This window comes from Biomphalaria glabrata, chromosome 1, assembly GCF_947242115.1.
Source record: "Biomphalaria glabrata chromosome 1, xgBioGlab47.1, whole genome shotgun sequence".
Lineage (NCBI taxonomy): Eukaryota > Metazoa > Mollusca > Gastropoda > Planorbidae > Biomphalaria > Biomphalaria glabrata.
The window spans coordinates 79184014-79210976 of NC_074711.1; the positions used below are offsets into that span (position 1 = coordinate 79184014).

The 26963-nt window shown below is 33.2% G+C and overlaps 2 protein-coding genes across 2 annotated transcripts; one reads left to right on the forward strand and one right to left on the reverse strand.

Annotated features, from left to right (window-relative positions):
- Positions 1-8830: 8830 nt before the first annotated feature.
- On the forward strand, positions 8831-14537 carry LOC106068565 (ubiquitin domain-containing protein 2-like). Its single transcript, XM_013227984.2, has 3 exons — positions 8831-9079; positions 10499-10735; positions 11594-14537. The coding sequence occupies exons 1-3, from the start codon at positions 8998-9000 to the stop codon at positions 11986-11988; spliced, it is 714 nt and encodes a 237-aa protein (XP_013083438.1). The 5' UTR covers positions 8831-8997; the 3' UTR covers positions 11989-14537.
- Positions 14538-15122: 585 nt separating this feature from the next.
- LOC106068573 (WD repeat-containing protein 91-like) lies at positions 15123-26363 on the reverse strand. The gene is made up of 17 exons (XM_056017333.1): positions 26205-26363; positions 24055-24319; positions 22557-22679; positions 22381-22463; positions 22120-22253; positions 21785-21950; positions 21281-21520; positions 20044-20203; positions 19706-19734; positions 19510-19607; positions 19324-19420; positions 18726-18823; positions 18493-18637; positions 18061-18172; positions 17047-17156; positions 16097-16270; positions 15123-15980 (listed from the first exon to the last, which is right to left on the reverse strand). Exons 1-17 carry the CDS (start codon positions 26325-26327, stop codon positions 15825-15827), a joined length of 2313 nt encoding a protein of 770 aa, XP_055873308.1. The 5' UTR covers positions 26328-26363; the 3' UTR covers positions 15123-15824.
- Positions 26364-26963: the final 600 nt, after the last annotated feature.

The window sequence follows — 26963 nt, forward strand, 5'->3', positions numbered from 1 at the left end:
AGGGGGCGCCTTAGCAGTGCGCGGGGCCCTGGGCAAGCGTCATGTGTGGGGCCCTTAGCCGTAAGGGTAGACTATAAACCGTACCACATCACGCTAACGGACTAATCCGTCTCTAACGGTGTAACAATAACAATAACATTACGTAGGTACTCGTTGGCTTACTATTGGCCGCTTATATACTGTAATTGTTTTTTATTAACAGAAGCAAATAAAAAGGAAAACACTCGCGCACTACTAAAATTGTCTCCTTTTTCTCCCTCTCTCTTTGAAAATTGAAGCCAATTGGACGTTCTATAAGAAAAAAAGTGTGTTGTAAGACTATAAGAGCTACAGTGGTCCCTACACTTTCGCAGACCCGACTTTTTTCGGAAGGGCTATACCACAACAACAAGCTTTCATGGGAAGACCACCTTGGAACTCTGACAAAGAAAACAGCCCAGCGACTCTTTTTTTCTATACAAACTCAATAGCTTTAAACTAAGCAAGAAGATCCTTGAGACATTTTACGGCGCGACTATACAAAATCTGCTAACATACGGAATAATTTGTTGGCAAGGCAATGCCTCATCTAAACTGTTGCGACGTCTAGAAAACATCATTAAAAAAGCATCAAAAATTACACTCACAACATTACCACATTTAAAGGAACTTTTTGAACAAAAGTGCCTAAGAAAAATCGAAAAAATCTTGGAAGACAACGGCCACCCGCTCCATCAGAACTACGCCAGGTCGTCGCGAAGTGGGCGACTGCTGTCAATCAAAACAAGAACGGGGCGGTACAAAAACTCGTTTGTACCTCACTCGGTCAGACTCTATCACCGCCACTCATTGATCAGGGAACATGAAATGCACCAAGATACCTGTGTGTAGTCGCTGAATGAACTCTTTATGTTGTCTGTTGTATTTATGTGTATTTTTCTGTTGTGTTGTCTTTATATGAGAAAAGAGTCCTTGTAATCACAACAAATTTCCGTAAGGATCAATAAAGCAGTCTTAGTCTTAGGTTTTCAAAAAATTAATTTGAAAAAAATACACCCGCAATTTTTTTTTTTACAGGTGACACGGGTTTTCCCAAGGCGCACTATGTCTATGCACAGTAGTGCATTAGATAAACAAGATTACAAAGAGAGTTTGTGTTACACAAACTCAGAGGCGGCCCCCGTCGGATCTGCATATTCGCAAATAATATTCAAGAGGTGATTTAATTTTGATGTAAAATGTTTTACACGTTTCGGATGTTCCTTCAGAGTTGAAGATAATTACTTCCTAGTCCAAACCTCCCGCAGGACGACGGGGGATGGGAGCGGGCAGGGTTTGAACCCTGGGCCATCCATAAATCTGAACGACAGTCCAGCGCGCAAACCGCACGACCAGGCAGCCATCCGATGGTCAAAAGTAATAATGTTTCAAAGATTCATTTGCCGTAAATTTAAATTTAAATTTAATAAAAAAAATAGTAGATTAGTTTTAGTATATTAAAACATTACAATATTGATCAAAACGTTTGGAAATGAAAATCTACACTTTTTTTTTTACACTTTAAGTTTAGAAATTGAAATTCTACATCTTAATCTAGTCTATTTTAGTCTAAACTAGATCTAGAAATTCTAGATCTAGACTCTAAAATAATTTTAATTAGAATATAAATCGAGATCTAGATATACTGTAATAAAAATCTAGATCTGGTTTAAAAAATCTAGATTAGATCTAAATCAAGATATCATTCCTTTTTTAAACGCGAGTCACATAACGAGGCTTAATAAACATTACTATACCGAGTTCTTTTTTCATTTCATTTGAAGAATTAATTCCATATAACGTCAGAGGGAAAAAAAAAACACTACGTCACACGGCCTAGCTAGACTAAAAATCGCCTTCATCTATAAGAGCCATTTATCGAGTGTTCATAGACTTTGGTGCACCGAGTGCGTTCTTTAAGCATTTCATTTAAAGAATTCATTCCATATGACGTCAAAGGAACTAAAAACACTACGTCACACGGCCTAGCTAGAATAAAAATCGCCTTCATCATTACGAGCCTTTTATCGAGTGTTCATAGACATTGGTGCACCGAGTGCGTTCTTTTAGCATTTCATTTAAAGAATTCATTCCATATGACGTCAAAGGAAAAAAAAAACACTACGTCACAATGCCTAGCTAGACTAAAAATCACCTTTATCAACACGAGCCATTTCTCGAGTGTTCATAGACATTGGTGCACCGAGTGCGTTCTTTTAGCATTTCATTTAAAGAATTCATTCCATGTGACGTCAAAGGAAAAAAAAACACTACGTCACACGGCTTAGTTAGACTAAAATATGTTTTCATTAATACAAGCAATTTTTTCGAGGGTTAATAGACATTGGTGCACCGAGTGCGTTCTTTTAACATTACATTTAAAGAGTCCATTCATATGACGTCAAAGAAAAAAAATTCCATTACCTCACAATAGGCTAGCACCGGTACCATAAAAAAAATGTCTTTATTTACACGAGATATTTAACGAGGGTTCATAGACATTGGTGCACTGAGTTCTAATAGATATCATTTAAAAAGGATCAAAGCCACATTGTTTTTGCGTTTTGTCTGTCAGTCGGTCTGTCCGTTATCTTGATATAAAAAAAACAACTAAAAGTTATTAAAAATTGATTAACCTTTATTTTACGTTTCAAAACATCGCAATAATTTTTAGGTATGAACACAATTGAAAAGTTTATATAATAGATTGTTCCGGATGTTTGTATAAATAGTAAAAGAAAAAGAGAATTTCAGATAAATGTAATACCGTTAATTAAATTTTTTGGATGGTCTCGTATAAAAATTAGATGTACTACAGCCACGTGGAGAGATTTTCATACCTTACTTTGGTGTTTGGATTCTGTTTTCCTTAAAAATCGGAACATAATATTAACGATAATTAGATTTTTTTATGTTTTAGGTAGAAAGTTAAATGTACTGTAAGAGAGTACTGAGTTAAAATATTTTTCATAAAAATCCGTAAAAACATTATTTCGTAAATGAGAAGATTATTTGTTTATTAATTAAAAGAGGGAGTTCAAACAATTATTTGGCGTTAGTAGATTTTTAAATAAATTCGGAAATTTCTGGCGACGATTTGTAAGAAACAAAATCCGGAACTTTCTTTATCGATTACCAAACTTCTATGTTATGTTTTACAAGAAAATTAAATGTCTAAAAAGTAATTTTCAGTAATCAATTCTAGTAAATTACTTTTTTTAAAAGCCTTATGCGATTTCAAACAATCATTAGGCATAATTCATGTTTTATAAAACAATATCCGGAACATTTTTACACTTAATGAAATATAAGTCAGTATAGAGATTATGATTTAGCATTAATATGCTATTTACATAAAAAACGGAACAACATATTATTGATAATGTGTTTTTGCAACGTTTAAGCATGGAAATTGAATGTAATATAAGTTAGAAGAGCAAACAAACATTTGTTGGCGTTGATTAGTTTTGCACAAAAAAATCCGGAACAATCAATTTTAGATACTTAAAACTATTGAGATGTTATGGGAGGAACATTAAAGGGTAAATCAGATTTTCAATAGCTTTTAGAGTTCTAGTTTTTTAAATCTAATCGTGACGGACAGACCGACCAACAGACAAAACGCACAAAAATAAGCTTCTTTTATTCGGATGGGGGCACTAAACAAAAAATAAATAAAATCTGATTTTTTAAAAAAGTTTAAGGAATTGGTTTAGCACCTGATCATGTTGCGACGTTACGCTACTGCGCGAAAATCGCTGCATAAAAAGTCCATTTAAAAAAATGTGCGTGATATTTACATACAAAGTGCATTATTAGCCTTTATAAACAAACAGAAATGTTTTCTTTTAATTTTAGCAGCTAGTTGACCAGAAAAAACGTCTTTAACTATTATTTGTATTTGTTGTAAACATTTCCTGTACATTTTAAAAATATATTTGACTTAGTGATACTGAAAATACACAAAAATTGTCCATCTTTGTTAGCATATTGTAACATTGCCTCCCTTACATTTACGTAATTGTTTTAGAATTGGTGTATTTTTATGAAAAAATCGCTTGCATAATTAATTTTATAAATTAAACGGTTTGCTTTTAGAAAACCAAAAGTAGCCGTTGCACCTAAACTTTTCAAGCCGGATTTAATGATGAAATAATATTTTTCATATCTCTTCTAGTTTTCGAGATCTGAGAGTGACAGACGGACAGACGGACAGACGGACATTTTGCACAAACCTAATAGCGGCTTTTTCCCCTTACGGGGGCCGCTAAAAATCAACTTAATATATGGCTCCTTTTGTCTCGAAAGGCAATGGATGCGCCCAAGTGAGTCACTGGTTTTGGCTTAATCTTGAGACGGGGCAGAATCTGGTGTGGCTAATCAAGCCAATTCTAGAAAGGCAGACTTTGCCACAATTCGTACATTTGTATGCCTCTGATTTAGGGCTAGCAGACAGGGCAGCTTTCTTTTTTTCCCTCTTGATTAAAGCCGCTTCAATTCTTTTGTTCTCAGCAAGGGTTGTCCCAGCACCACAGTCTGTCTCCATGCACTACGGTCTCTGGCTATGTTTTCCCACATACTTTCACTGATGCCTGAGGCTCTCATGTCTCGCTTGCAGACATCTCTATATGTTAGTCTTGGGCGGCCCTTGGGTCTGACTCCTTCCACAAGCTCAGCATATAAGATATCTTTCGGGATTCTACCATCTGGCATGCGGGTGACATGTCCGAGCCAGCGTAATCTCCTTTGTGTCAGGAGAGCATACATGCTGTTCATATTGGCCAGTCTCAAAACTTCCTGATTGGAGACATGGTCCCTCCAAGAGATGCCCATTATGCGTCTCAGGCAGCGCAAGTGGAAACTATTCAATCTGTGCTCTTGGTACATGTATGTTGACCAGCTTTCACTGCCATAAAGGAGAGTGCTCACAACACAGGCGTTGTAGACTAGGATTTTGGTCGCTGTGGTCAATTTACCATTTTCCCAGACGCGCTTGGAGAGTTTTGCCAATGCTGTGGTAGCTTTTCCTATCCTTTTTGTCAGCTCGATGTCTAAGTCTAGGTTACTGACAATTGTTGAACCCAAGTAGGTAAATTCCTGCACCACTGAAAGGGTGTGGTTCCCAATTTGTATTATAGGTATTTCTGCAACGTCTTGTGCCAGGATTTCGGTCTTGGAGAGACTTATAGTAAGGCTAAACTCTTGACAAGCAGCTGCTAAGGCGTTCACTAGCTTCTGTAGACCTCCTTGTGAGTGAGATACGAGTGCCGCGTCATCGGCAAACAGCAGCTCCCTTATCAAGATACGACGCCTTTTCGTTTTGGCTTTAAGACGTGCCAGGTTAAAGAGCCTTCCATCGGATCTGCTATGGATGTATATTCCGTCTTCCAGGGATTTAAAAGCACTGGATAGTACGACTGAGAAGAAGATGCCAAAAAGTGTAGGGGTCAGTACACCTCCTTGTTTTACACCGCTCTTAATGGAGAATGGCCTGGAGGAAGAACTTTCAAACTGAACGGTGCCCTGCATATTTTCGTGAAAAGCTGACACTAGTTTTCTTAACTTATTTGGACAGCCGATTCTCTCTAGTACAGCAAACAGACCGCTTCTGCTAACAAGGTCAAAGGCCTTGGTCAAATCAATAAAAGCTATGAAGAGGGGCTGCTTTTGTTCTCTGCTCTTCTCATGTAGCTGCCGCAGAGAGAAAATCATATCTGTTGTAGATCTTCCTGCCCTAAAGCCACACTGCGACTCTATCACCGCCACTCATTGATCAGGGAACATGAAATGCACCAAGATACCTGTGTGTAGTCGCTGAATGAACTCTTTATGTTGTCTGTTGTATTTATGTGTATTTTTCTGTTGTGTTGTCTTTATATGAGAAAAGAGTCCTTGTAATCACAACAAATTTCCGTAAGGATCAATAAAGCAGTCTTAGTCTTAGGTTTTCAAAAAATTAATTTGAAAAAAATACACCCGCAATTTTTTTTTTTACAGGTGACACGGGTTTTCCCAAGGCGCACTATGTCTATGCACAGTAGTGCATTAGATAAAAAATCAACTTAATACGTCATCGCCAAACCTTCTGGAAGCTGATTGGCCGAAATAGCTGTACAAGCACATCAACTGGTTCAATACAGGCTAGGTTACAGAACCAAATAAGGAATCCTTTTCATATACCCTCAAGCCTTTTTTTATATGGCAGACCAAAGTAACAGTATATTTAATGTATACGTACCAATTCTTTTTATACTGTAATGCTACATAACAATGCTGTGAGACACTTTTAAAAATTACTGAACATTTAATGAGTTTTTAAAAGGAACATCATGTAAAAGTTATTAATGAAATGGGAAATGTTTATCTAGTGGTTTTAAATGTTTGGGGGTGTCCTGGGATACTGTTTAGACCTGAAAATAGTATACGTTTATGAAATCTGACCTTCGTGTGCAGTCTTAGAATGTATCACCAGCGAAAGTCAAGAAAACACTGTATTAATTTTCATAAAATAAATCAATATATGTTACAATATATATATATAGGCTTATAACTCCTCCTTCGTGATCGAAGATAAGCACATTTCTCATTTCCTATGGACTCGAACATGACTTTTTAAAGTGCTTTAAATAGCCGGCGCATACGTGGCATGGGTGGGTTAAGTCAGTTGCAGATAGGCCTGCTTCTTCTCTTAGCTTTTTGTTGGTTCGGCGCTCTTTCACCCTGGGCACTCTTCTACTACAAATGTAATAAATTATTCTTTCATATAGGCCTACAGTTTTTCATAATGCAAAGAGTAGTTCAAACTGTATCACTACGCATTTTCCTAATAAAATCCGATTGGACGTCGATTTTTATATACGAAATAAACGATTTGGATTGTGTTTTTATTGATGCCAAGGTGAATTGTTAAACGATTATAGCCTATTAAAATCGGCAGTTCATAAGATGCTATCTTTGCATCGCTGCCTTGCAATCTTTAAAGTTATTATTTCAGTACTGGCTCATGTTTGGATAACATTTCCACAATCAAAAGAAAAAAATTCCATTATTCAATGAAAAGTCTTCTTCAATGCGCCACCAAATATCAACTTTTGCTTTGCTAGAAACAATGCGATTTCAAGCAAGTAGGTGCTAGATGTTCCTCTGTTTTCCTAGCTATACGTCAATCATAGCCATGACTTCCCAGTCTTTTTTTTTTTTTTGTAACCTAAGTCCAGCTGCCAAAATGTCCCAAATTTGAAAGCCTGATAAATGTTCTTCAGTCTTCTCGCGAGTTTCTCATTGTGGACATTTGTGGCTATTTATCAAAACAAGAAAATCTTACTATTGTTTTTTTCCCCATTAAGAAAAAGTTTATTCAACCATTCTTATGCTTTTTAATCTTGCTTCTCTCAAATTTTTAAGTGGGTATTTTTTTTTTTTTTAAAGGGCATTTTTTCCACTTGGGTGTCACCCCCTATCGGGTGTCACCCAGTGCGGCCCGCACCCCACTAGTGACGCCACTGATTAAGAGCTTAAATGGTAATTGGTATCATAAAGATACTGAGAAAATGTTGAGTAGCAAGTCATAGTTTATGAGAACTGATTTGATTTTCGAAGTTGGTGACAATAAAATCTCCGATCGCGGTTGCACCGCTTGCCACCCCCTAAGTCCGCTACTGTCAAAGACTGGCGCCAAAAACTCCAAGAAAAACTAAATTTTCAAGAAAATTCAATTAAAAAAAAAGAGTTCTGGACAATATAGGCCTATATGTAATGTGTAGGCTATAATTAGATCCGATGTAATCACTGTGTTTTACAATTATAATACAAGGTGTTAATGTTGATCAAAGAATATAGTCCAGAAAGAGTTTTCTGTCAAAATATATCTTTCTTAAGTAGGCATTAAAAATAGTGTTAAAAATCAATTATGGCGTATTAATCAAGTTAAAGGTATTTTAAGCCTACTATTGTTTAAAATATTAACATAATTAGGTTAAGTCTCTTATATGTGCCATGGAAACCTTCAACCTTTATAGGTGCGAGTTTGTTTATATCATAAGATGGAAGGGATATTGGTCTAGGTCTCTCAATTTTGTTTAATAATATGCCGGCAACGTAAATGCGGACATTTTTGGTTGAGTTTTGCCGGGCGGAGGACACAATTCCTCAAAAAGGAGGACATTCTGGACGTCTGGTAAACCCATTTAAGTTATAAAATATTCTCTCTTTTTTTCCTGCTTACACTTTAGCATGAAATAGGTTTGTTGAGTCAATCATTGGTTTAGATATGCAGAGTTTAAGTCTCTAATTAGCATTCAGGAAACTAGGTTTGCATATTATAGACATGTGAAACACCGCATTCATCCTTATTGATCTTCGGAATCGAAGATGATTGTCATTGAATGCCAACAATGCGCAGGACTAGGACTAGACTAGATTAACACTTGGATACACATAGAAGGTATTTCCTTTTTTAAAAAAATTAAAGGAACTCTGAAATATATAAAAATAAGGTGATGGGCCTTTAACGATTCATTCATTTGTCATGATTGTACCATACAACCATGACACAACTTTTACAACCAGGCCCATATTCCATTTATTTTTTTTTAACATACTGAAATATTTTTAAAAATGTTATCACCTATTTTTTAAAATGCAATTAAAATATTTAGAATCTAGACTGAACCTACTTTTGCTCGTAAATAAATTATTAGATTACAAAAGATATTTAGATCTAGATAGATGTAGATTTCTAGATAATAGATTCTAGAATCAAGATCTAGTTCTAGATCTAGATCTAGGTCTATTTGCAAATCTAAAATTTCGGAACACAAAAATCTGGCAATCTGGAACAAAGCTATTTACTTTGTTTGTCGCTAGATCTCGATTTTTTACTTAATATCCTCATTCCTGGGGGGAAGTAAAACTGATGTGATATGTCATCTAAGAAGCTGTCTTTGTTTTTATCGACTCCTTTTCTTAACTTCACTTAAAATGGGTGGGTGCATTGGGTCTCAGAGAGACAATGGCCCACCCTCGGGGGAATCTTCGGATGTGACTGGAATGGTGCAGCACGGTATGAATAACAATAGACTCGGACTGTCACTAGACCTATAACTATAAAAATAAAATAATTATAAATAGATAGTAAGATACTAAGATAGATTCTATGACTACTTTGAGTATGAGATTTAGACTAGACACTAATAATAGACTCTCACTCTTACTACTAGATCTAGATACAGTAGAGAGAGTATAGATCTAGATCTATATCCAATTTAAGACTATCAATGATGCCAGAACCAGAAATGGTCCTTGGCCTTTAATTTAAATTACAAGCCTGATGACCAGTTGTTGGTCTGAAATTCATGAACACATTCAAATACATGCACCCACTATACAACACAAATTGCACTTTACTTTTGAGAGATTTACATTAAAGAGTCTAGTAACAAGTTAAATATACACATGTAGATCTCCATGTTTTACATTGAAATCCCCCCCCCCCTTTACAGTTGGTGGCCTGGTACATAACATACATAGTTGTAGTACACACGTACACTCATGTTACACAGATTCGTTTGTAAAAATGTAGATCTACAAAAGATCTTTAATAATAAATGTTCCTTTTTTTAGACTCCCATCAGAGATTTGAAAATGTGACTCATGCTATTGTTATACCTTATAAATTATATTATATATATATATATATATATAATGGCACACTTTATTTAGTCTCAATTTAGTTCATACTTCAAAGAAAAAAAAAAAGGGGGGGGGGTCTGCTATAGTATTGACAAGTGAATACCATTAATAAACAGTGATATTTATATCTTTTTACAAAGATTATATCAACTCTGTCTGTCTGTATGATAAAAAGTTTGTACACACACCCAATCTTGGACTAAGTTGAATTTTTGCACAATTATTTTTTTTACCTGACAACACAAGAATCAATAAAAAAAAAATTAACAAGTTAATTAATTAACTATTGTGCTTAATTATTTTGTTTAGTATCTTGAACAAGGGAAAAAAATCATATTTGAGCCTGAGTGAATTTTTTTAATGCATTTAAAAATAATCATGTAAACATTCACAGGGATACTCCACTCTTCCCTCCCCCTTTCACAACTGGTCCAGACAAGTGATAAGATCATAGCACATTGAAAAAGCTAAAAACGATTGTTAAAAATATTTCTAATTGCACAGATTTATTATGTCTAGGTCAGTAATACATATAATTATACGACTGATCCAAACTGATTGATACTGTTAGACTTCATATGAATGAGCTCTGATTTTTAAAAAGTATTTTTTATGTTTTTCTTATTAGCAATACCTAGCTAGGATTAAGGTGGCATTTTTATTTATAAAATATTTCTTTTGTATAAAATTGTATTAAATTTCTTTGCTGAGATCCTGAAGTATTAAGGCGTCTTTGTAATAGTGTTAAAATTTTTTCTTTATTACCTTTCTTTTTTTTTATCCATTTTAGTTTCAGTCGGGAGAAATCAGCCTCTTAAACCAGAGAAACCTAAATGGAAGAGTGATGTCCCTTTGACAGAAGGGCAGCTTAGAAGTAAAAGAGATGAGTTTTGGGACACAGCACCAGCATTTGATGGGAGGAAAGAAATTTGGGATGCATTGAAAGCTGCCTCCTATGCTTTAGAAACAGGAGACCATGCACTTGCGCAAGCCATTGTTGATGGGGCTAGTATATCGTTACCACATGGTAAACTTAACTACTCAAAACCTTAATATTATTTGTTACATAATATTTAAAAAAAATGTTTCTTTGAAAATATAAAACAATAAAATAAATGGTGTGCTTTGTATTTAAAATACTAGAACTTTTATCCATTTGAAAGATAAATTGTAATACAAGTAAAATTGATTGTATCAGAAAATATTTTTGTATCAATATACAATGGGCCTCATTCACCAATCGTAAACAAACATTATTTAGTCACATGATTATATTGATAAAACAACGGGGAAAAACTGTCATGTGATAGCCATTATGTATTAAAAATTAGATCGTAATTTGTATAGAAGAGATAGAGAAAAATTGTGCCTAAATGTTGTTTGTTTACGATTGGTGAATGAGGTCCATTGTAATTTTTAATTATTATAAAATAATATATATATATAATGTAATATATCACATTATTATATAATGCAATCTTAAATCAAAATCACTCAGTGGTATTTATGTAATGGACATCATATCAGCTGAACACATGGAGTAGATAATCCAATCACAAAAAATAAAAACAAAATGAACTCATGTCTTTTTAAGGATTCTGGTGGCTTAGGGGTAAAATGCTTTAGATACCAAACCAAAATAAATCCTGGTGGGGGATGGCGGGTGCAGAGTTTTTATTTTATTTTTTAATATGCATTTTTGAACATCTTTAAGTTCACCTTAGTGTGAACATGACATTTATAGTGAACCTTTAAGTTTTCTGTGTATCAAAAGAGCATAGATACTATGTCTATTGGCAATACTTGTATTCACCATGACTTTTTTTTTTACCTGAAACACTAATGGACTGTCATGTTAATATTTTATTTGGTTTAATTTTGTCAGGAACATTAATGGACTGTTATGATGAACTAGGAAACAGATATCAACTACCACACTATGTTCTAAGTGCCCCAGCAAACTTAATTGACGACACTAGTGAAAGTGAGGCTTCACCTGACACAGACGTTAATGCTACACCAGGTGTGGAACAGCCAATCAGGTTCAGACTTTCAACTTTGAGCCACGACATTAAGCTGTCAGTTAGCTCTACAGACACAGTGTCAAAGGTGAAAAAACGTATTGCCGACATGCAGGTCGGGGTAGACCCTCATAGACAGCGGTGGTATTATGCTGGACGTTTGCTCAATGATAAACTGCGCATCGAGGATGCTCGCATACCAAAAAATCATGTGGTTCAAGTAATAGTTTCTGGACCATCACATGAACCCCCAAGCTGAAAATAAGATATAAAGACTTCAGTACAAATGCGTGACTCGTGGGTCATGGAGTTTTTTAAGTGTTCTTTCATTCAAAGTTGTGATATTATAGTAATGACTCTTTCAATTTGTATTTGCTAAGACTATTCTTGTATTGATGTACTCGTTATCTATTGGAGAAACAAGACTGTTGTCTAGAATGTATTTAAAGACATTTACACTGAACTTGCAATACTTGGTTTTATAGACAGTGTATGATTGCTTAGTAATTTGTTTTTGAAAAAATTATCCACTTCATTTTTTTTTTCAGTACAAAATTTTTTATTTTAGCTCTGTGCTTTTAATTATTATGTCTCAATGAAATTATTTTGTGCCTATTTTGCATTTGTGTGCAGTCTAAAAACTATTTGAAAACCTACTATTATATACTGAAAGAGCTTTCACATCAGATGTGCAAACACTATTAAGTTGAATGTTGCTAAGCATTATTTCTCAATTCAAACTTTTGTAATATCGTTTCAAATGATTTAATATTGCTTATAAATATATATCTATATATAGTTGTGATTTATGTACATATGTTTACACAAGTTGACTATTCACGATTTGTACACTTTGTAAAATGGAAGTGAGTTTTTGATCAGAATAAGTGTGTAGAGACATGGACCAGATCTTTCACTCATTCAATTTGTTGTATTTTCTCTTCGTTGTATTCTTTGATGGAACATAGGAGTTATTGTCTCATAAACTTTGGTTAAGCTAAAATAGTTTGTTCACCCCCTCCACTTGCTTGTTGAATGTGCTACACATTTATTCTTGAGTTCCATCTCAAATTCCTTTTGATTTCATTTGCATGTATATCTTCCAAAGGACCATGTTTATGTTGTTATTGTTATTATCTCATTAAATTGGCTATTTTAAAATATGAACAAATACATTGTTCAAAACTCATCAGAAAGAAAATATTATTTTTGATTTTTGTTGAAGCCAAAATAATTTATCAATTTTATTGTGTATGATAGCTGCACACAGAATAATTTAAAAAAAAAACCAGTAGTGATTGTTATACAAGTTTAAAAGCAAAAAGTCTAACTGATATAAATAATACATCTGCCTTTACATTATTACCTTAAGTTACATTAGCAAAACATAACATTGCTTTTATTATATGCATATGTCCCTAGTTTTTTGGTGCACCATAGCAACTGTAAGGTTATTGTTCTGAGATATGTAATATACATATATTGAAATAAATACATTCCTGTCATGATAAGCTTTTTTGCTATAGTAACATTTTTTCATTAGCTTTTCATTCAACTATTGTTTTTATACATTAATCTTCTAAAATACAAATCTGGCTCTAAAATGAAAATATAATCAAACTGTTCTCACTTTCATATACAATTTTTTTTTATATTCTACTAAAATTCTAGTCATTTTGGATCCTAGTTCTCTGGCGACTTTGTTTGCTATTGAGTTAGTTACAGTATTTTGTTACAGTTTACTATAAAGATAGGGGGTCCCTAGTGCTTTGCTTTGTGTGCAAATCTTTTAATATCACACAATGTATCAAATATTTTGACAAAAATTAAATGATGGAATCTTTCTATCACCTTGCAATATATACATTTGTTTAAAGAAAAAAAAAGAAGTTAAATTTTATATTTACTCATATTTTTTTTTTCAGCTAGAAAAAAACGTTCTACATAGTTAATAACATTAAAAACATTTTCTTTTTTTTTTTTTTTTTTTGTGATGAACTGATTAATAATTCAACATATGTATTAATTCATTTTTTTTGTCTGGTTTATATGAGATCTGTAAACTTTTAGTATTTTCATGTTTATTTGATTTACTCTAAAATGTCAGTACCTCTCAGGTTTCTTAATTTGTTTTTGTGTGCAAAAACTTTCCTAAAAGATAATGAGAAGACAAGAACTCTTTTGCTTATAACGTTTTCAACTGGATAACAATGTTTTAGTGTGCAGCCCTCTCCCTCATTGTTTTGTCAAAAACTAAATCAAATTATATGCATTTTTTTTTAATGTACTGGCAACTGTGTTAGAACTCCTATCTTGTGTGTTTATACTGATATGCACTTTTATTATCATGCCCTCCTAATGAAATGACTTACAATGTTATTGATACTATGTTTACTAAGAATTTATTTTTATTGGGGTTGAAAGATGTTTGATACAAAGTTTTAAGTTCTACATTGTGTTTCGAACATGCATCTTTTACATATACAATATAATACATGGCTTTCTAATCAACATATCAACAGAAATAATAAAAAGACAATATTTTTTTTTTTCTAATCAATGTAGATTTTTTTATAGAAATTAATGTAGCTCTGTGAGACTAATATATAATGTAAATATTACACGAGTAAATGCACAATGTAGAAAATGGTTTTTGCATGTTGAACTTTTCAATTTAATACACATACAAAAACTAAGCTTGTAAGAAGTTCATAGAGACTATAAGCTCCTCACATGTGTGCTCCACTTTTCAGCCTCTAAGATTGATTGTTGTGTGCGAATAAAACACAATTCTATTCTTCATGCAAACTTTGTGTCATGTTTTGATTTCTTTTAGTTGGGAATGTTGGTTTCATGTTCTGTATTACCCACTAGGCTCAAAACAAATAACAAAAAATCTTTTAACATGCCAAATAGTCATGTAAGAATTGGTCATGTTGTAATTACAAATCTTTATCAAATTTTGCATACAAAATAATGGACCCATAAGTGAACATTGTAATTCGTTTTTTTTATATTTTTTTTTGTATTGAAAATGTACTAAGCCTTGTGTAGAGAATTTATAAAATAATTAAATGTTAATGTAAAGATTATATGTATATCAGTCAATTATAAAGAAAACTTAGCAATGGATTGGGTAATAGACATTGTCTTAATTACCATAGTCACAAATGATTTTCCTTCTATAAAAATACAATAACATTAAATTATTAAATCTGAGGACCAATACATTAGTGTTTGAATATGTTTAAGACTTAAAAAGGCTAAAATAACTAAGAATTAAAAAGTATAAAATAGTTCATAAATATTCAGAGCATCAGGTGTGTTTTAAGTTGTTTGAGTGAAAGTACACCCAATACTTATAATTTTTAATGGGATGTTAAAATTTTTTAAATTTTTTTTTGGTTACTATTTATTATTTTAGGTTTTATTAGGAGACATAGAACCCCCTCTATAACATTAGAGTGACTTAGATGGTGACCAGTTTTAGATAAATGGACTAATTATGTTATTTAACCTATTCATGATTTTTTTTTTAGTAATCCCTTTAAAAAAAAAAAAGTGATTGTGCAATGATTGTAGAAAAACATTTTTAATAAATTATAACACAGTTTATTATAGCCAGTGCACTACTTGACAAGTTGCATCATATATAAGAATTATTAGAAGAAAAAAGTTTAACTCTGGGGAAACAAGATCATCTATTAAAAAAATACATAGATATTACATTATAATATCTGATATCCAAAAAAAAAAAAAAGACAAATTACAGTTAACCAAATATTCAGCTCTGTTTAAAAGAAAAACATTTACCTTCAAAAGACTTATTAATACGGTTTTATCCTGCAAGGATCAATGGAATGAATAGATAAAAAGTACATTACATTTTGCTTATAAAGAAAAAAAAAATTCTGGGGAAATAATGTGAATGAAGCATGAATAGAAAGTTTTTCTGACACAGACATCTGATCAGTCAATGAAGATATGAGTGCCAATGAAACATAAAATTTTAATGACAATTGAAAAAGTGTTTTCAAAACAAAGAAAAAAATTCACCAATGGTATGTCATAGTTCAAAAGTCATGTTTCAAAAGTCTACTTGGATAATAAAGTAGATATCTTAATTTTGGCATCAGCTGAGCTTGTGAGACAGACTCGTGTGCCCTGTGAAGATGACCAGTCTACACTAACCACAGGAGACTGATGAAGCTTTAAATCCATTGCAAGAGTAGGGCAAGAAGCATCAAGAATCTGTAAGGATAGAAAAATATTTCAGTTCAATCTCCAAGGTTTCAATCTCAAACTATAAATTAAAAATATATTTTACAAAAAGCTAAAAATAAACTTTAACATTAAAATGAACCTACCTTGTAAATTGAGCCCCTTCGGCCATTGTAAGTTAATAAATATTGATCATAATCAGTATCAAGTGCAAAAAGACGACCTCTACAGCTTCCGGGTTTATTAGCTAAAAAGTCTCGTGTTCCACAATTCAAACTGTTAATAACTTGACCAGGGCAAGACAAATTCCATTCATACAGCTGTTAAAAATAATATAACATGAAGACTGAATTACAAGTCTAAGTCAATATTTTTTACATTACCTAAGTGAAAATTCCTATTCTTTAAAGAATATTAAATAATAATTAAAATAAGACTAGACATGAAATATTAAATGCAAAGCATGGTATGCCATTCAAGTTGAGTTCACTCAATTTCTGCCAACAAAATTATTAAGGTGTTATATGACCAGTTCAATGATCAGCATTTAAACTGGGTAAACTAAGGGGCTTTAGTCCAAAGTAAAATTTAAAGCATTCTATGAGGATTTAAACCCAAATGGTTTTTATATGAATCCATAAACTCAACCATTCTATCCCTTACAATGCTTGATGGTGAAAATTCAATAAGACTTCTGTCATTCTATTAAAACACAATAAAATCAAAATCACTTTAATCAAGCAACTAATTGGTATTTCAAAATGAACCCTTTGTTTTGTTTTAAATGTTTCGGATGTTCCTTCCAAATTAAAGATTATTACATCCTTGGGGGATTGCAACGAGCAGGGCTTGAGGGGACAGTCCAGAGTGCAAACCACACCACCAGGCAGCCATCCATCCTTTTATTTCAACTACAAGACAATGACTGCACACAAAATGTCCAAAACAAACAGGAACATGGTGAGCATGCTTCAAAAATGATGTTGGTATGCAGAGTGGCTAAACAAATCATCAACATTATACTTGATGGAGTGGGCTGCTTAAATTAAATCTACCGCAATTAGACTTCAGTGAAGTAAATAACTTTTTGTCTTACTTTCCCATCAGCCGACATGCTATAAACAGATTTATCACCATGGAAATGAACTGTATGAATTGGTGAATCATGTCCAGGCCATTTGATCACAGGTTTTTGTGAATGGACATCTGAAGAATAAAAACAAAGCTGACTTCAACTCATAATAATTTTAAAAAAAAAATGAAACAAGTAACCTAAAAAACTGATTTTTTTAAAACAAAGACAATTCCTCCTTTGTGAAACCGATGACTTTTTGTAAGAGAGATTACTTGGCTCTTAATAACTCATGAATGGGAGATACACAAAAAAAAATGGAACATTCACACACACACCCACTTCAGAAAAAATCCTGGTTACACCCATGTATAAATCTGCTTGGAGTAAATAAAAGTCTAGTTTGGTGAGATATATTCAGACATGATAACATTAAAAGACATTAGTCTAGACCACAATATTGGATCTAGTTAGAGATAAGATATAGAATATTGTATTTTGGTGATGTAAGTCCAGACTTGCTAAAAAGAAGCCTAGACAGATTTCCATATAAGACACAGTGTGCAAATTTCTATATGAATATAATCAGGGTCTATACCTCAAGACCAAATTTAATTTTAAGATGATTATATTTTTAAAAAATTTTTATGGTCGAACCAGAGTTTCACTGTAAGGCCAATAAGCTGGTAATTTTTTTTTTCTCCAAAGATATATATATAAACTGTCCTATTTCTAGAAAAATCATTGGTTCCAACTATTTGATTACTGAACCCATGAAGAGTTTGCAAGCTGGAATTGTAAAAAGCATAAATAACAAGCCTATGAAAATAAGAAATAAACTGCACAATAGGTAAAAAAATAATCTAAATACATAGATGTAAACTGCTATGGGTAATATGACAACTGTATAAATGAGGGTTTTTTTATACCCAGAAAAGAAGTTTTAATTAATAAAGATAAAGGCTATTGTTTGGTTGTTTAGGATAAGACACAATAAGAAGCATTAAGAAAGTCATTTCATCCGATTGACTACTTTACCATATAATCTAAGTGTACCATCAGCACCTCCAGTCAACAGAGTCTGGCTGTTGCGACTGTAAGAGGAACAGGTGATAGCATTACACAAAACAGATTCAACAGGCAACATTCTCTGGGGAAAAAATGTTAAAAAAACAAATAAAAGTAAAATTTAGAATTCATTACTAAATCAAGTTGTTGTTTTTTTCTAAAGATTGAGAACAGAATTAAATTTTTTTTTTAAATAGAGTATTAAATTCAATATTTCTTCCCCAGCATAACATAAACTTGTTCAATTATCATATGACCCATATCATAAACCCATAGGTTTATGAAAGTCAATATGTATTCAAAGGTTTATCAAAACGTTACAGTTTTGTGTATATATTACAGGTAAAACAGACAGAAAAAAAAGGTGTATTCATTATGATATGTAGATTATCTTTGTACTACCTCCATTTTTAGACTTCGAAGATCCCAGAGAAACAATCGTCCACTAACATTATTCAGACTGGTTGAGAAAGGGCAGTAATCAGCTGTGGCACAGGCAAACTGTGAACTTGATGGACTAATGGACAAGTCTGTCACCCGCATACAACTACAGACAACACAATTCAAATTAGCCATTTGCAAAACAAACAAAAAAAATCTTAATTTCTAAATAAATATTTTCATTGATTTCGTACTTAGCTGGATTGTCTGGACTGACTAAAACTTCTTTATGGGCTTTGCTGTCTTTTAAATCAAACAAGCGAAGAGAGCCTGTCTTGTTGCCTAGTAACAGCTGTGATGACAAAAAAAATAAGATAAACAAAAAAAAAATGATTTCATTTACTTGCACCTAAAGCAGTGGTTCTCAACCTTTTAAGCTCGGTGACCCCTTTTTACAACCCCCCACTCAGCCGCGACCCCCCCCTGACACACACATACAGCAATAGAAGAGTAGGCAATAACAATCCATATTTTTGATGGTCTTAAGTGACCCCTGGCAAATGGTCAATCGACCCCAAAGGGGGTCGCAACCCACAGGTTGAGAACCCCTGACCTAAAGCATAAAAAGCAACATTAATTAAAATGTGACCAGGAGCCTCAGGGGGAGACTATTTGATGAATTTTAAATCTCACTTTAAACCTGAAACTTATGTCTAGTTTAGTTTTCTTCTGACACCAATTAAAATGTGTACAACATTTATAGAGAAACACAAAAAATATATGTTCAAAGTGGACTAAATTCTAATATTTTCTAATATTGATTTTATTAAAAAAAAAAAAAAAACAGCTAACCCATCTGTCAGACTTGCTAGCCCATGCCAGAGATAAAAAAGCAGACTTGGACATAACTGTAGCAATCGTAGCAGGCTGTGGACTCCACATCCAAACTCTGTGAAAAACATGATGGTAGAATTATGTCTTTTGTATTGAAAAATAGGTAAAATGTTATTAACATTAACTTTTTCCATGTATATTTACTTGACAATGCCATCCACATCTAGGCTGGCAACATACTGCCCTGACAGGGAAAAACGACAGAAGGCAGCAGCTGAGCTGTGCTCAATATATTCATCAACCTAGAATAGGAAGACAAAGTACAATTTGTTGAAATGCAAGATTTTAGATAAAGTATTTTACTCTATACCTATGTAAAGTTCTGAAACAATTTTCTTACCTCTAAAAGTAAAAATGGACAATCCGAATCTTAAATAAAAAAAAATAAATTTAATAAGCATAGGCAATTCAAAAGTCATACAAAAAATGTGTTTGAATCACATTCTAAAATATCTGAAGCTTTTTATTTCAATATGTAGTAAAATATATTTTAAAATGTTTAATTTAATCCCACAAACAACTAATAATTTTGTGATAGTAAAAAATTTAGTACTACAAAACAACAATAGGCCGTTCATGAAATTAAATTTACTATTTATACTTTTAAGGAAGAATTTATTTATTAGATAAAAATAGGCAATAAAAATGTTTTTTTTAAACAATTAGGAATGATGTTACCTGTTACATCTTGATCTGAAACTGCTTCCAAGGCAGATGCAGCATTGGGCACTTCAGTACTTGATAAGCCTGATAGCTGAGTTTCTGGCTTCTTTTTAACAGCATCTAGGATCTTCTTGGATGAAGCTGGCAATTTGTTTGCTGGAACTGATAAGGATCTCTGAAATATGTGATTTAGAGCAATAAAAAAAAATTGTGGTTTTGGGGGGGATGGGGGGGGGGGGGTCTCTGATTTAGATTATGTTAGTATAAGAGAGTAGCCTGCAACATACCTCTCCATACTATATTTGTAGGCCCTATACTGTGTGGCCTTAAGAACTGAATGAGTCAACAATTGTTCTAAAGATTTTTCTATGAGATTAAAGTACAGATGAAGAAAATTGTGTTTTTTTTTATGCTGGATAATCTCTTCAGTAAAAAAAAAAAGTTTATCTTTCAGACCTTGCAGTCTATAGGGCAGATGATATAAAGGTCATCTGTTTCTGTGGCCAACGGTTAATGAGGGTGTCATGTGGCCAGCACAATGACCAACCGCCTTTACTTTTCCCCAACTAATGTTAGGTTGTTAGGTACACATCACCAGAATTTGAACCTTGAACCCCGGTTTGGAAGTCAAGTGCTTTACCGATCAGCCACAGTGCCTCTATAGCACCCTCAGTACTTGTGACTATTCTTATTAAATCTATACCACGTTTAGTACTTATGACTATTCTTATTAAATGAACAAATTCGGTCATAAGAAATTATTTATTTGAATTTTTTTTTCACACAATTGCATTAAATATAACAACCATTGGTAACATGGTGGCTGAGTAGTAAAGCCCTTGGCTTCTAAACCGGAAGGTCAAGTTCAAATCCAGATATGAAGACTGAGATTTTGAAACTCAAAGATTCCTAGTATGCCCCTGAGTTTACTAAACTGTAATAGGTACCTGACATACATTGGGGAAATAAAAGCTGCTGTTGTGCTGGCCCTTGTTAGTTGTTGGCTATAGAAACAGATGAGCTTTGCATCATCTGCAACCATAGATCGGTTGGTCTGAAAGTTGTATCTTTTTCTTTTCTTTATAATATTTATAGTTCTGTAGCACAAATTATACACTAACATAAATAAAAATTGGTAAGAACTTGAATACATTTACTATGATTGAGCTATGTTGATTATAAAACAAAAGTTTTCACCCTAAAAATGTTTCTGGAAGTTACCAGAGTTTGATGTTGATCATGGTGCACTTACATTTGTTGTGAGTGAGGATGAAGGGTGTGTATCTCCTGCTGAGAATGTGGCATGCCTGATCAGGGAAGACAGCTGCTGAGAAGAACCTGAACTCCCAAATACTTTAGAAAAAGGTTGGCTTTTAGCAGCTTCTGATGCTGCTGTGATTGAGGATGGATGTGAGGATGGAACTGACATTTTTCTTCCTTCGGATGCAGTTATCAATGATGGTGTTGTCGTAGTCTCTACAACTTTGGAAAGCTAATGTAGAAAACGAAGATATTTGTAAAATATAATATATATAAATATATAATTTGCACATAAAATGATGCACTACTTTGTAGCTATGCTTTTAAAAGGTAAAATTCTTTCCTATAAAAAAAACCAACCCATAGCTACCAAACCCGTCATTCTATTACTTTTACATTACCGTCCATTGCTTCTTGACCCAATTACCTTCAAATATTTCTGGAAATCTTGAAGGAGTACTGCGATAGCATGATGTATTTATCCATTTATCTTTACCTTCCCCTGTGCTCCAGAAATAACTAAAGCTGCAGGAGCAGCTGCTCCTGTGGTTTTAGGTTTGATTGATGCAGCATCTGATTTCTTTCGACCCATCAGTGGGGATGTAAGACTTAAAAATCGCCTTGTGGTCTTTTGTTTCTCTTGATTTGAAGAGTCACTGTCACTAAAAAAAAAATGAATAGATAAATAGATTGTGTTTTCTACAAATTTTTGAGACATCATCTAATATTAGTGAAGCCCTTACATTCAGTTACAGTTAAAAATGTTTAACTAAACAAGAACTGGCACACTGCTTCTAATTCCAATGAAATAAAAATTTAGAGTTTTCGTACCTGGCTAATCCAGAAAAATCATAGACCATATCAGGAGGAGAAGGAGGTGGGGGGAGATCCATATGAACAGCATGTCTTGGTTTCACTTTAGCTTCAGCACCCATATCTACAGTTGCTGTAGCAGAATTCATCAACTAATTGTTTTGAAAAAAACAAAAACAATTGAGAAGTCCTTATCTATTTAATCTTTAATTAAGGATACATACAAAATGGTTTATCATCCATACGTCAATAAACAAAAGAGATTCATTAAAGCATCACCTGTTGTTTTAAGGATGTATTCTCTTCCTGTAATGTCTTCATGCGCCTGGCATCAAACTCCACATTGAGCAATGTTGGAACTGGTGCGACAAGTTAAGAATAATAGTTTGCCTCTGATTAATTTATTTTCATGTGAAAGAGAGAAAAGAAAATGAAACATTATGAAAAAAGGATATGCATTGCTTGCAACACAACAGAAAGAAAGTTGTGTAGAGAAAGCTGGAGCGTGTCTTGCCATTGTTTGGTAAAATATAAAGAAAACATTGGATTTTCTGCCGGGTTAGTCACGAATGGAAAAGCTGGAAGAAGAAAAGTAATATGATTATTATTAAAATATTATTCCTACAAAATGTTATGGAATTAATAAATATTCACTATAGCAGTGTTTCTCAAACTTTTACCAGTGGCAGCCCCTAAACAAACAAAAATTTGTTTGTGCCCCACTTTGGCGAGTAGGATCTGGGGTGAGCACTGTTAGCTCCCATGATGAGGTTTGAGCGTGGTTAAGGATGTAGTGAAAAAGAAAAGAAACTTACAGACACATAATTTTCTAGTTTTTCTTTGCTTATCAGTGTTTCCCAAACTTTTTCCTTAACTTTCCCAAACTATTTCTCAGTATTTAATGAAAACTTTGCCTTTTTTTTAGAGAGATTAATTCACATTGTGGCCTACTAGTAAATAATTCCAGTAGTTTGTGGAACACTTATTCAGGCCTTGCAAAACACTAGGGTTCTGCGGAAAGTTTGGGAAACACTGGCCTATATATTTACAAAAGGTTTGTTTATCAAACCTAGTCAACTTAGTTGTTATATTGTAATAGGAAAAGTGTTTCCATACTAGAAAAATTCTTTCTGGACATAGTATTGGAGATGTTGGAGCTTTCCCCTCCAGTCAGCAAGTGGGTCTGGGGTGTTAAAGAGTTTTCCTGCATACTGAGCTTCATAAATGTATCCTCCTGGCATCTACAACTCAGTTTTTCTCATACTTTTTACCCATGTCAACAAATGTTGTATCAAAAAGCAGTAAAAGGGGCCCTATATGCATGTCAATTATGTCTAATAAAAAAGTAGGCAGCACTGATCAATGCTATTTTGAAAAGGGCATTCAAGGTATATATAGCGCATAAATTTCTGAAATGGACATGAAGGTCATAAGATCATTTTTGTGTTATGTAAGATGTCTTGTCACTTACCCTTTTTTTTGTTAAGTAAAAGTTGTTAACATATCAATCAATTTACAACAGTTGGGAAAAATTTGACTATTGTGACAAAAGAAAGTGGAGAAGAATTATGTTTCAAATTGTTTTCTTTAATAAGTAAAAAGCCTCAGTTGACATTGTTGCAGTCGTCTCATGTGAAAATGGTATACACATTAAAAAGGTCCTACTTAGTAGATGTCAGAACATCACACCCCAGTTTTTGAAATTCTGCACTATATTATAAATAATTCATTTTAAAATATATTCTTTTTATATTAAAAAAACTAATTTAATAAAAGATCTTTTTCTACTGCTTATTTACAAATATATCTTTGTGCTAATGGACATCCACTGATATGACATATACAATGATTTAAGAGTCATGGAGTTAATTTGTATTAAATTTGAAAAATGCACAACAGAATCATTCAAAAATATACACAAAAACAAAAAGGAATAGTAAACTGTGATATTACCAAACCAATCTTTAAAGTCTGGATGAGTTTGTAAATCAGCTCCAAGCTGTTCATAGAACCCTAAAACTTTTTCTTGCTTTCCTCCCTGGTGAGCATTCACAACGTATAATTTCAGCAGGCTGCTTTCCAGCTTCCGAACACTCAGAGCATAACGCTGTTCCAGTCGGGAGAAAAGTCTCTGGTTTAAATAACGCCAATAATCTCGGAGACCTTGTAAATCAAAGTTGGAGAGATAAGTCCAAATTTGTTCCATCATACGGTCGACCTTTCAAAAAGGAATTTAAAAATGAAACAGCATGTTCATTTTTATTTCTAATTATACTTAATGTGTTATAGTAAACAGTCAGATATTGACAAGTGTGATAGATGGAAATTCCATTATTTTTTCCTACAGACAATCTATTATGCATAAGCATGAGTCTAAAACTATCATATTTTGTGCTAATATAATAAAATTAAGTGACTATTATCTTTTGTATAGGCCAAAGAATTTCAATCAAATCTGGAATTATGTCATATTTAGAAAGATTTAGAATGTGCTTTGAATATTATAATAATGGTGTTTTTTTTTAATTGGATTTGGATTATTAACTTGAGTTTTTTAAAACTTCTTAATGACCAAACCTATGCCAAGATTGCATATAATATTTGAAAGGTTTTATGTTATAAACAATAACAAAAATGTGATAAACACAGCCGGAGGTTGCCTACGAATGGAAATTTCTTCAAGTTAATATTATACGACTTAATATTATATGACTGCCACTCCAACTCCTAGGTCTGATAGCAGTTCCTTTGTGAAACTAGCAAGATTGGTTGACATTGCATGTCACATATTTTCACATTTTTTGTTTTTAATAGTAAACATTTTTCTATTAAATAAATGTAACATCCCACCTTCTACCAGTCATACATTTAGTGTCAATGGAAATCTTGCAAGTTCTTTTTAACAATATAGGTTTCATTAGTTTATTGACATTTAAAACATTGTGTCATAGGTAGCCATAAGGTCATTGAGTTATACAGTTTGTTTGTTTTACATGTTTTGAATTTATAATTATAATTATATCCAAACCCAAACCTCCAGCAGGACATTGGGGGATAGAAGCAGGCATGGTTTAAATCTGGAACCTTAAAGACAATAGTCCAGATCGCATACCACACAACCAGGCAGCCAGACAGTCACTTAGTCACAATGATGAGTAGAGGTAAAAATAAAAGTCAGTTTCGGGATTCACAGTCACAATAAACTGAATGTTATTCTTAAATCTAGATAAGATCTTACCTCCATGAATGGTAGACACTATCAAATATCTAATAATGTACATGATATTAATAAATTGATGGATGAAGGCATTGATGATTGAAGGTAGAAAGATTTTACACATTTATTGTGACTAGACTATTACACGATCTATACTTTCACCATACTTTCACCACACCTCACACCCCTATGAATAAAATTAGACTTTTATATTAGATTAGATCTAATTGAACTGTGACTAAATTTGTTAATCAAAAATTAATTTAATTTTAATAAAAAGAGTTTGTACTGTTACAAGTCAACACTCTGGGCCTGGCTGGCAAAAAGGAGGAACTCCTCAAAATTGGCTCAATACTGTGATTGTGAAAGCTGAGCTGGTTTGGTCATAGTACTCATAGACATATTGTAAGACATGACTCCCTCAGACTTACTGTCAAAAGTATGGAAGGAGCAGGAAGAAAGGGTCATCCAAAGAAAAGCTAGATGGGCAATGTAAAAGAATGGACCAGCCTCTCTCAAAATTTAAGTATTCTAACTAAGACCTCTAACTTAACTCAAAGTCAAGGGACAGATAATCTCATTGATGATGATCATGATAGTAAAATTTTAATTATTTTAATATAATAATAGGCCTATAGATCTAAATAATAAAAATATTAGATATAATTATTAAAAATTAATAATTTAATTGAAATTGACTCAATCATAATATCATTCTGATTCAATGACTGCATTTCATGATTTCAATGAATTTGATTTCAGACAATTCAGATTCAGGAACTGAAATTCAGTGATTCATGCCACTGATTCATTTCACTTTCAGGCATTTGTAATGTTTTGTTGATACTTCATAGACTAGATCTAGTCTATCCAATATGAATCATACCCGCAATCCCTTATCTTTATCAGTTTTTAGTTCTTGGTCAAGTATTTTTAACGTAGTCGAAAACCCCCTAAACAATAGGTAGTCTTTGACCAGCTGATCTAGCTTTTCACAACTGGCAGCCATTGTTGATCTTAGACTCTAGATCTAATAATGTCACATGAGTGTGTCTAAACTTCACAATGAAGAGTGCGTTCATTACGACTTTCGCAGTATTAGCCTCCCTCCCATCTTTTTTTCCCCCGCTTCACTGCCCTTCTCCCACAGATATTAACCCTTATCCGTCATAATCCCGGTTGGTTTTCCTCTGAAAATTTTATGAACTATTAGATCTACTAGATCTATTAGTTTCATCTTCATTAAATAAAACCAAATAGCTTGTCATATCATGACAAATAACTAAAATCTGCAACCCCTCCCCCCCCACGAAATAAAAGCAATTTCGTTCGGGCCCCCCTCCCCTCCAGTGAAGCAGTTAGGTCCGCAATGAAAACAAACAGAAACTTACAGAACTATAATTAGATTATAATTTTCCAGTTTTTCTTTGTATTTATTTTTCAAATATGTTTGGTATCTGTTCATTATAAAGGTAGTCCTTAAAGTCTTTTTTTTATAATCTCGTAGACAGTAGGCCCTAAGTGTTTTGTATATTAGAAAAACAATATATGATGTTTAGTATTGGAGAGATTATAAACTTCTCCTCCATCCAACAAAGGGAGGGGTACATAGTGCTTTTTTTGTAACAAAATAGGTGCCGGTATT

Excerpts from the sequence above, each read along its gene's own strand:
- LOC106068565 (XM_013227984.2), top strand. The coding sequence starts at position 8,998 with ATGGGTGGGTGCATTGGGTCTCAGAGAGACAATGGCCCACCCTCGGGG. Across the intron at positions 9,080-10,498 it reads GACTGGAATGGTGCAGCACG|TTTCAGTCGGGAGAAATCAG; the intron begins GTATGAATAACA and ends TATCCATTTTAG. Across the intron at positions 10,736-11,593 it reads TAGTATATCGTTACCACATG|GAACATTAATGGACTGTTAT; the intron begins GTAAACTTAACT and ends TAATTTTGTCAG.
- LOC106068573 (XM_056017333.1), bottom strand. The coding sequence starts at position 26,327 with ATGGCTGCCAGTTGTGAAAAGCTAGATCAGCTGGTCAAAGACTACCTA. Across the intron at positions 20,204-21,280 it reads CATCCTCACTCACAACAAAT|AGATCCTTATCAGTTCCAGC; the intron begins GTAAGTGCACCA and ends CACATATTTCAG. Across the intron at positions 19,421-19,509 it reads GATGTGGATGGCATTGTCAA|AGTTTGGATGTGGAGTCCAC; the intron begins GTAAATATACAT and ends TGTTTTTCACAG.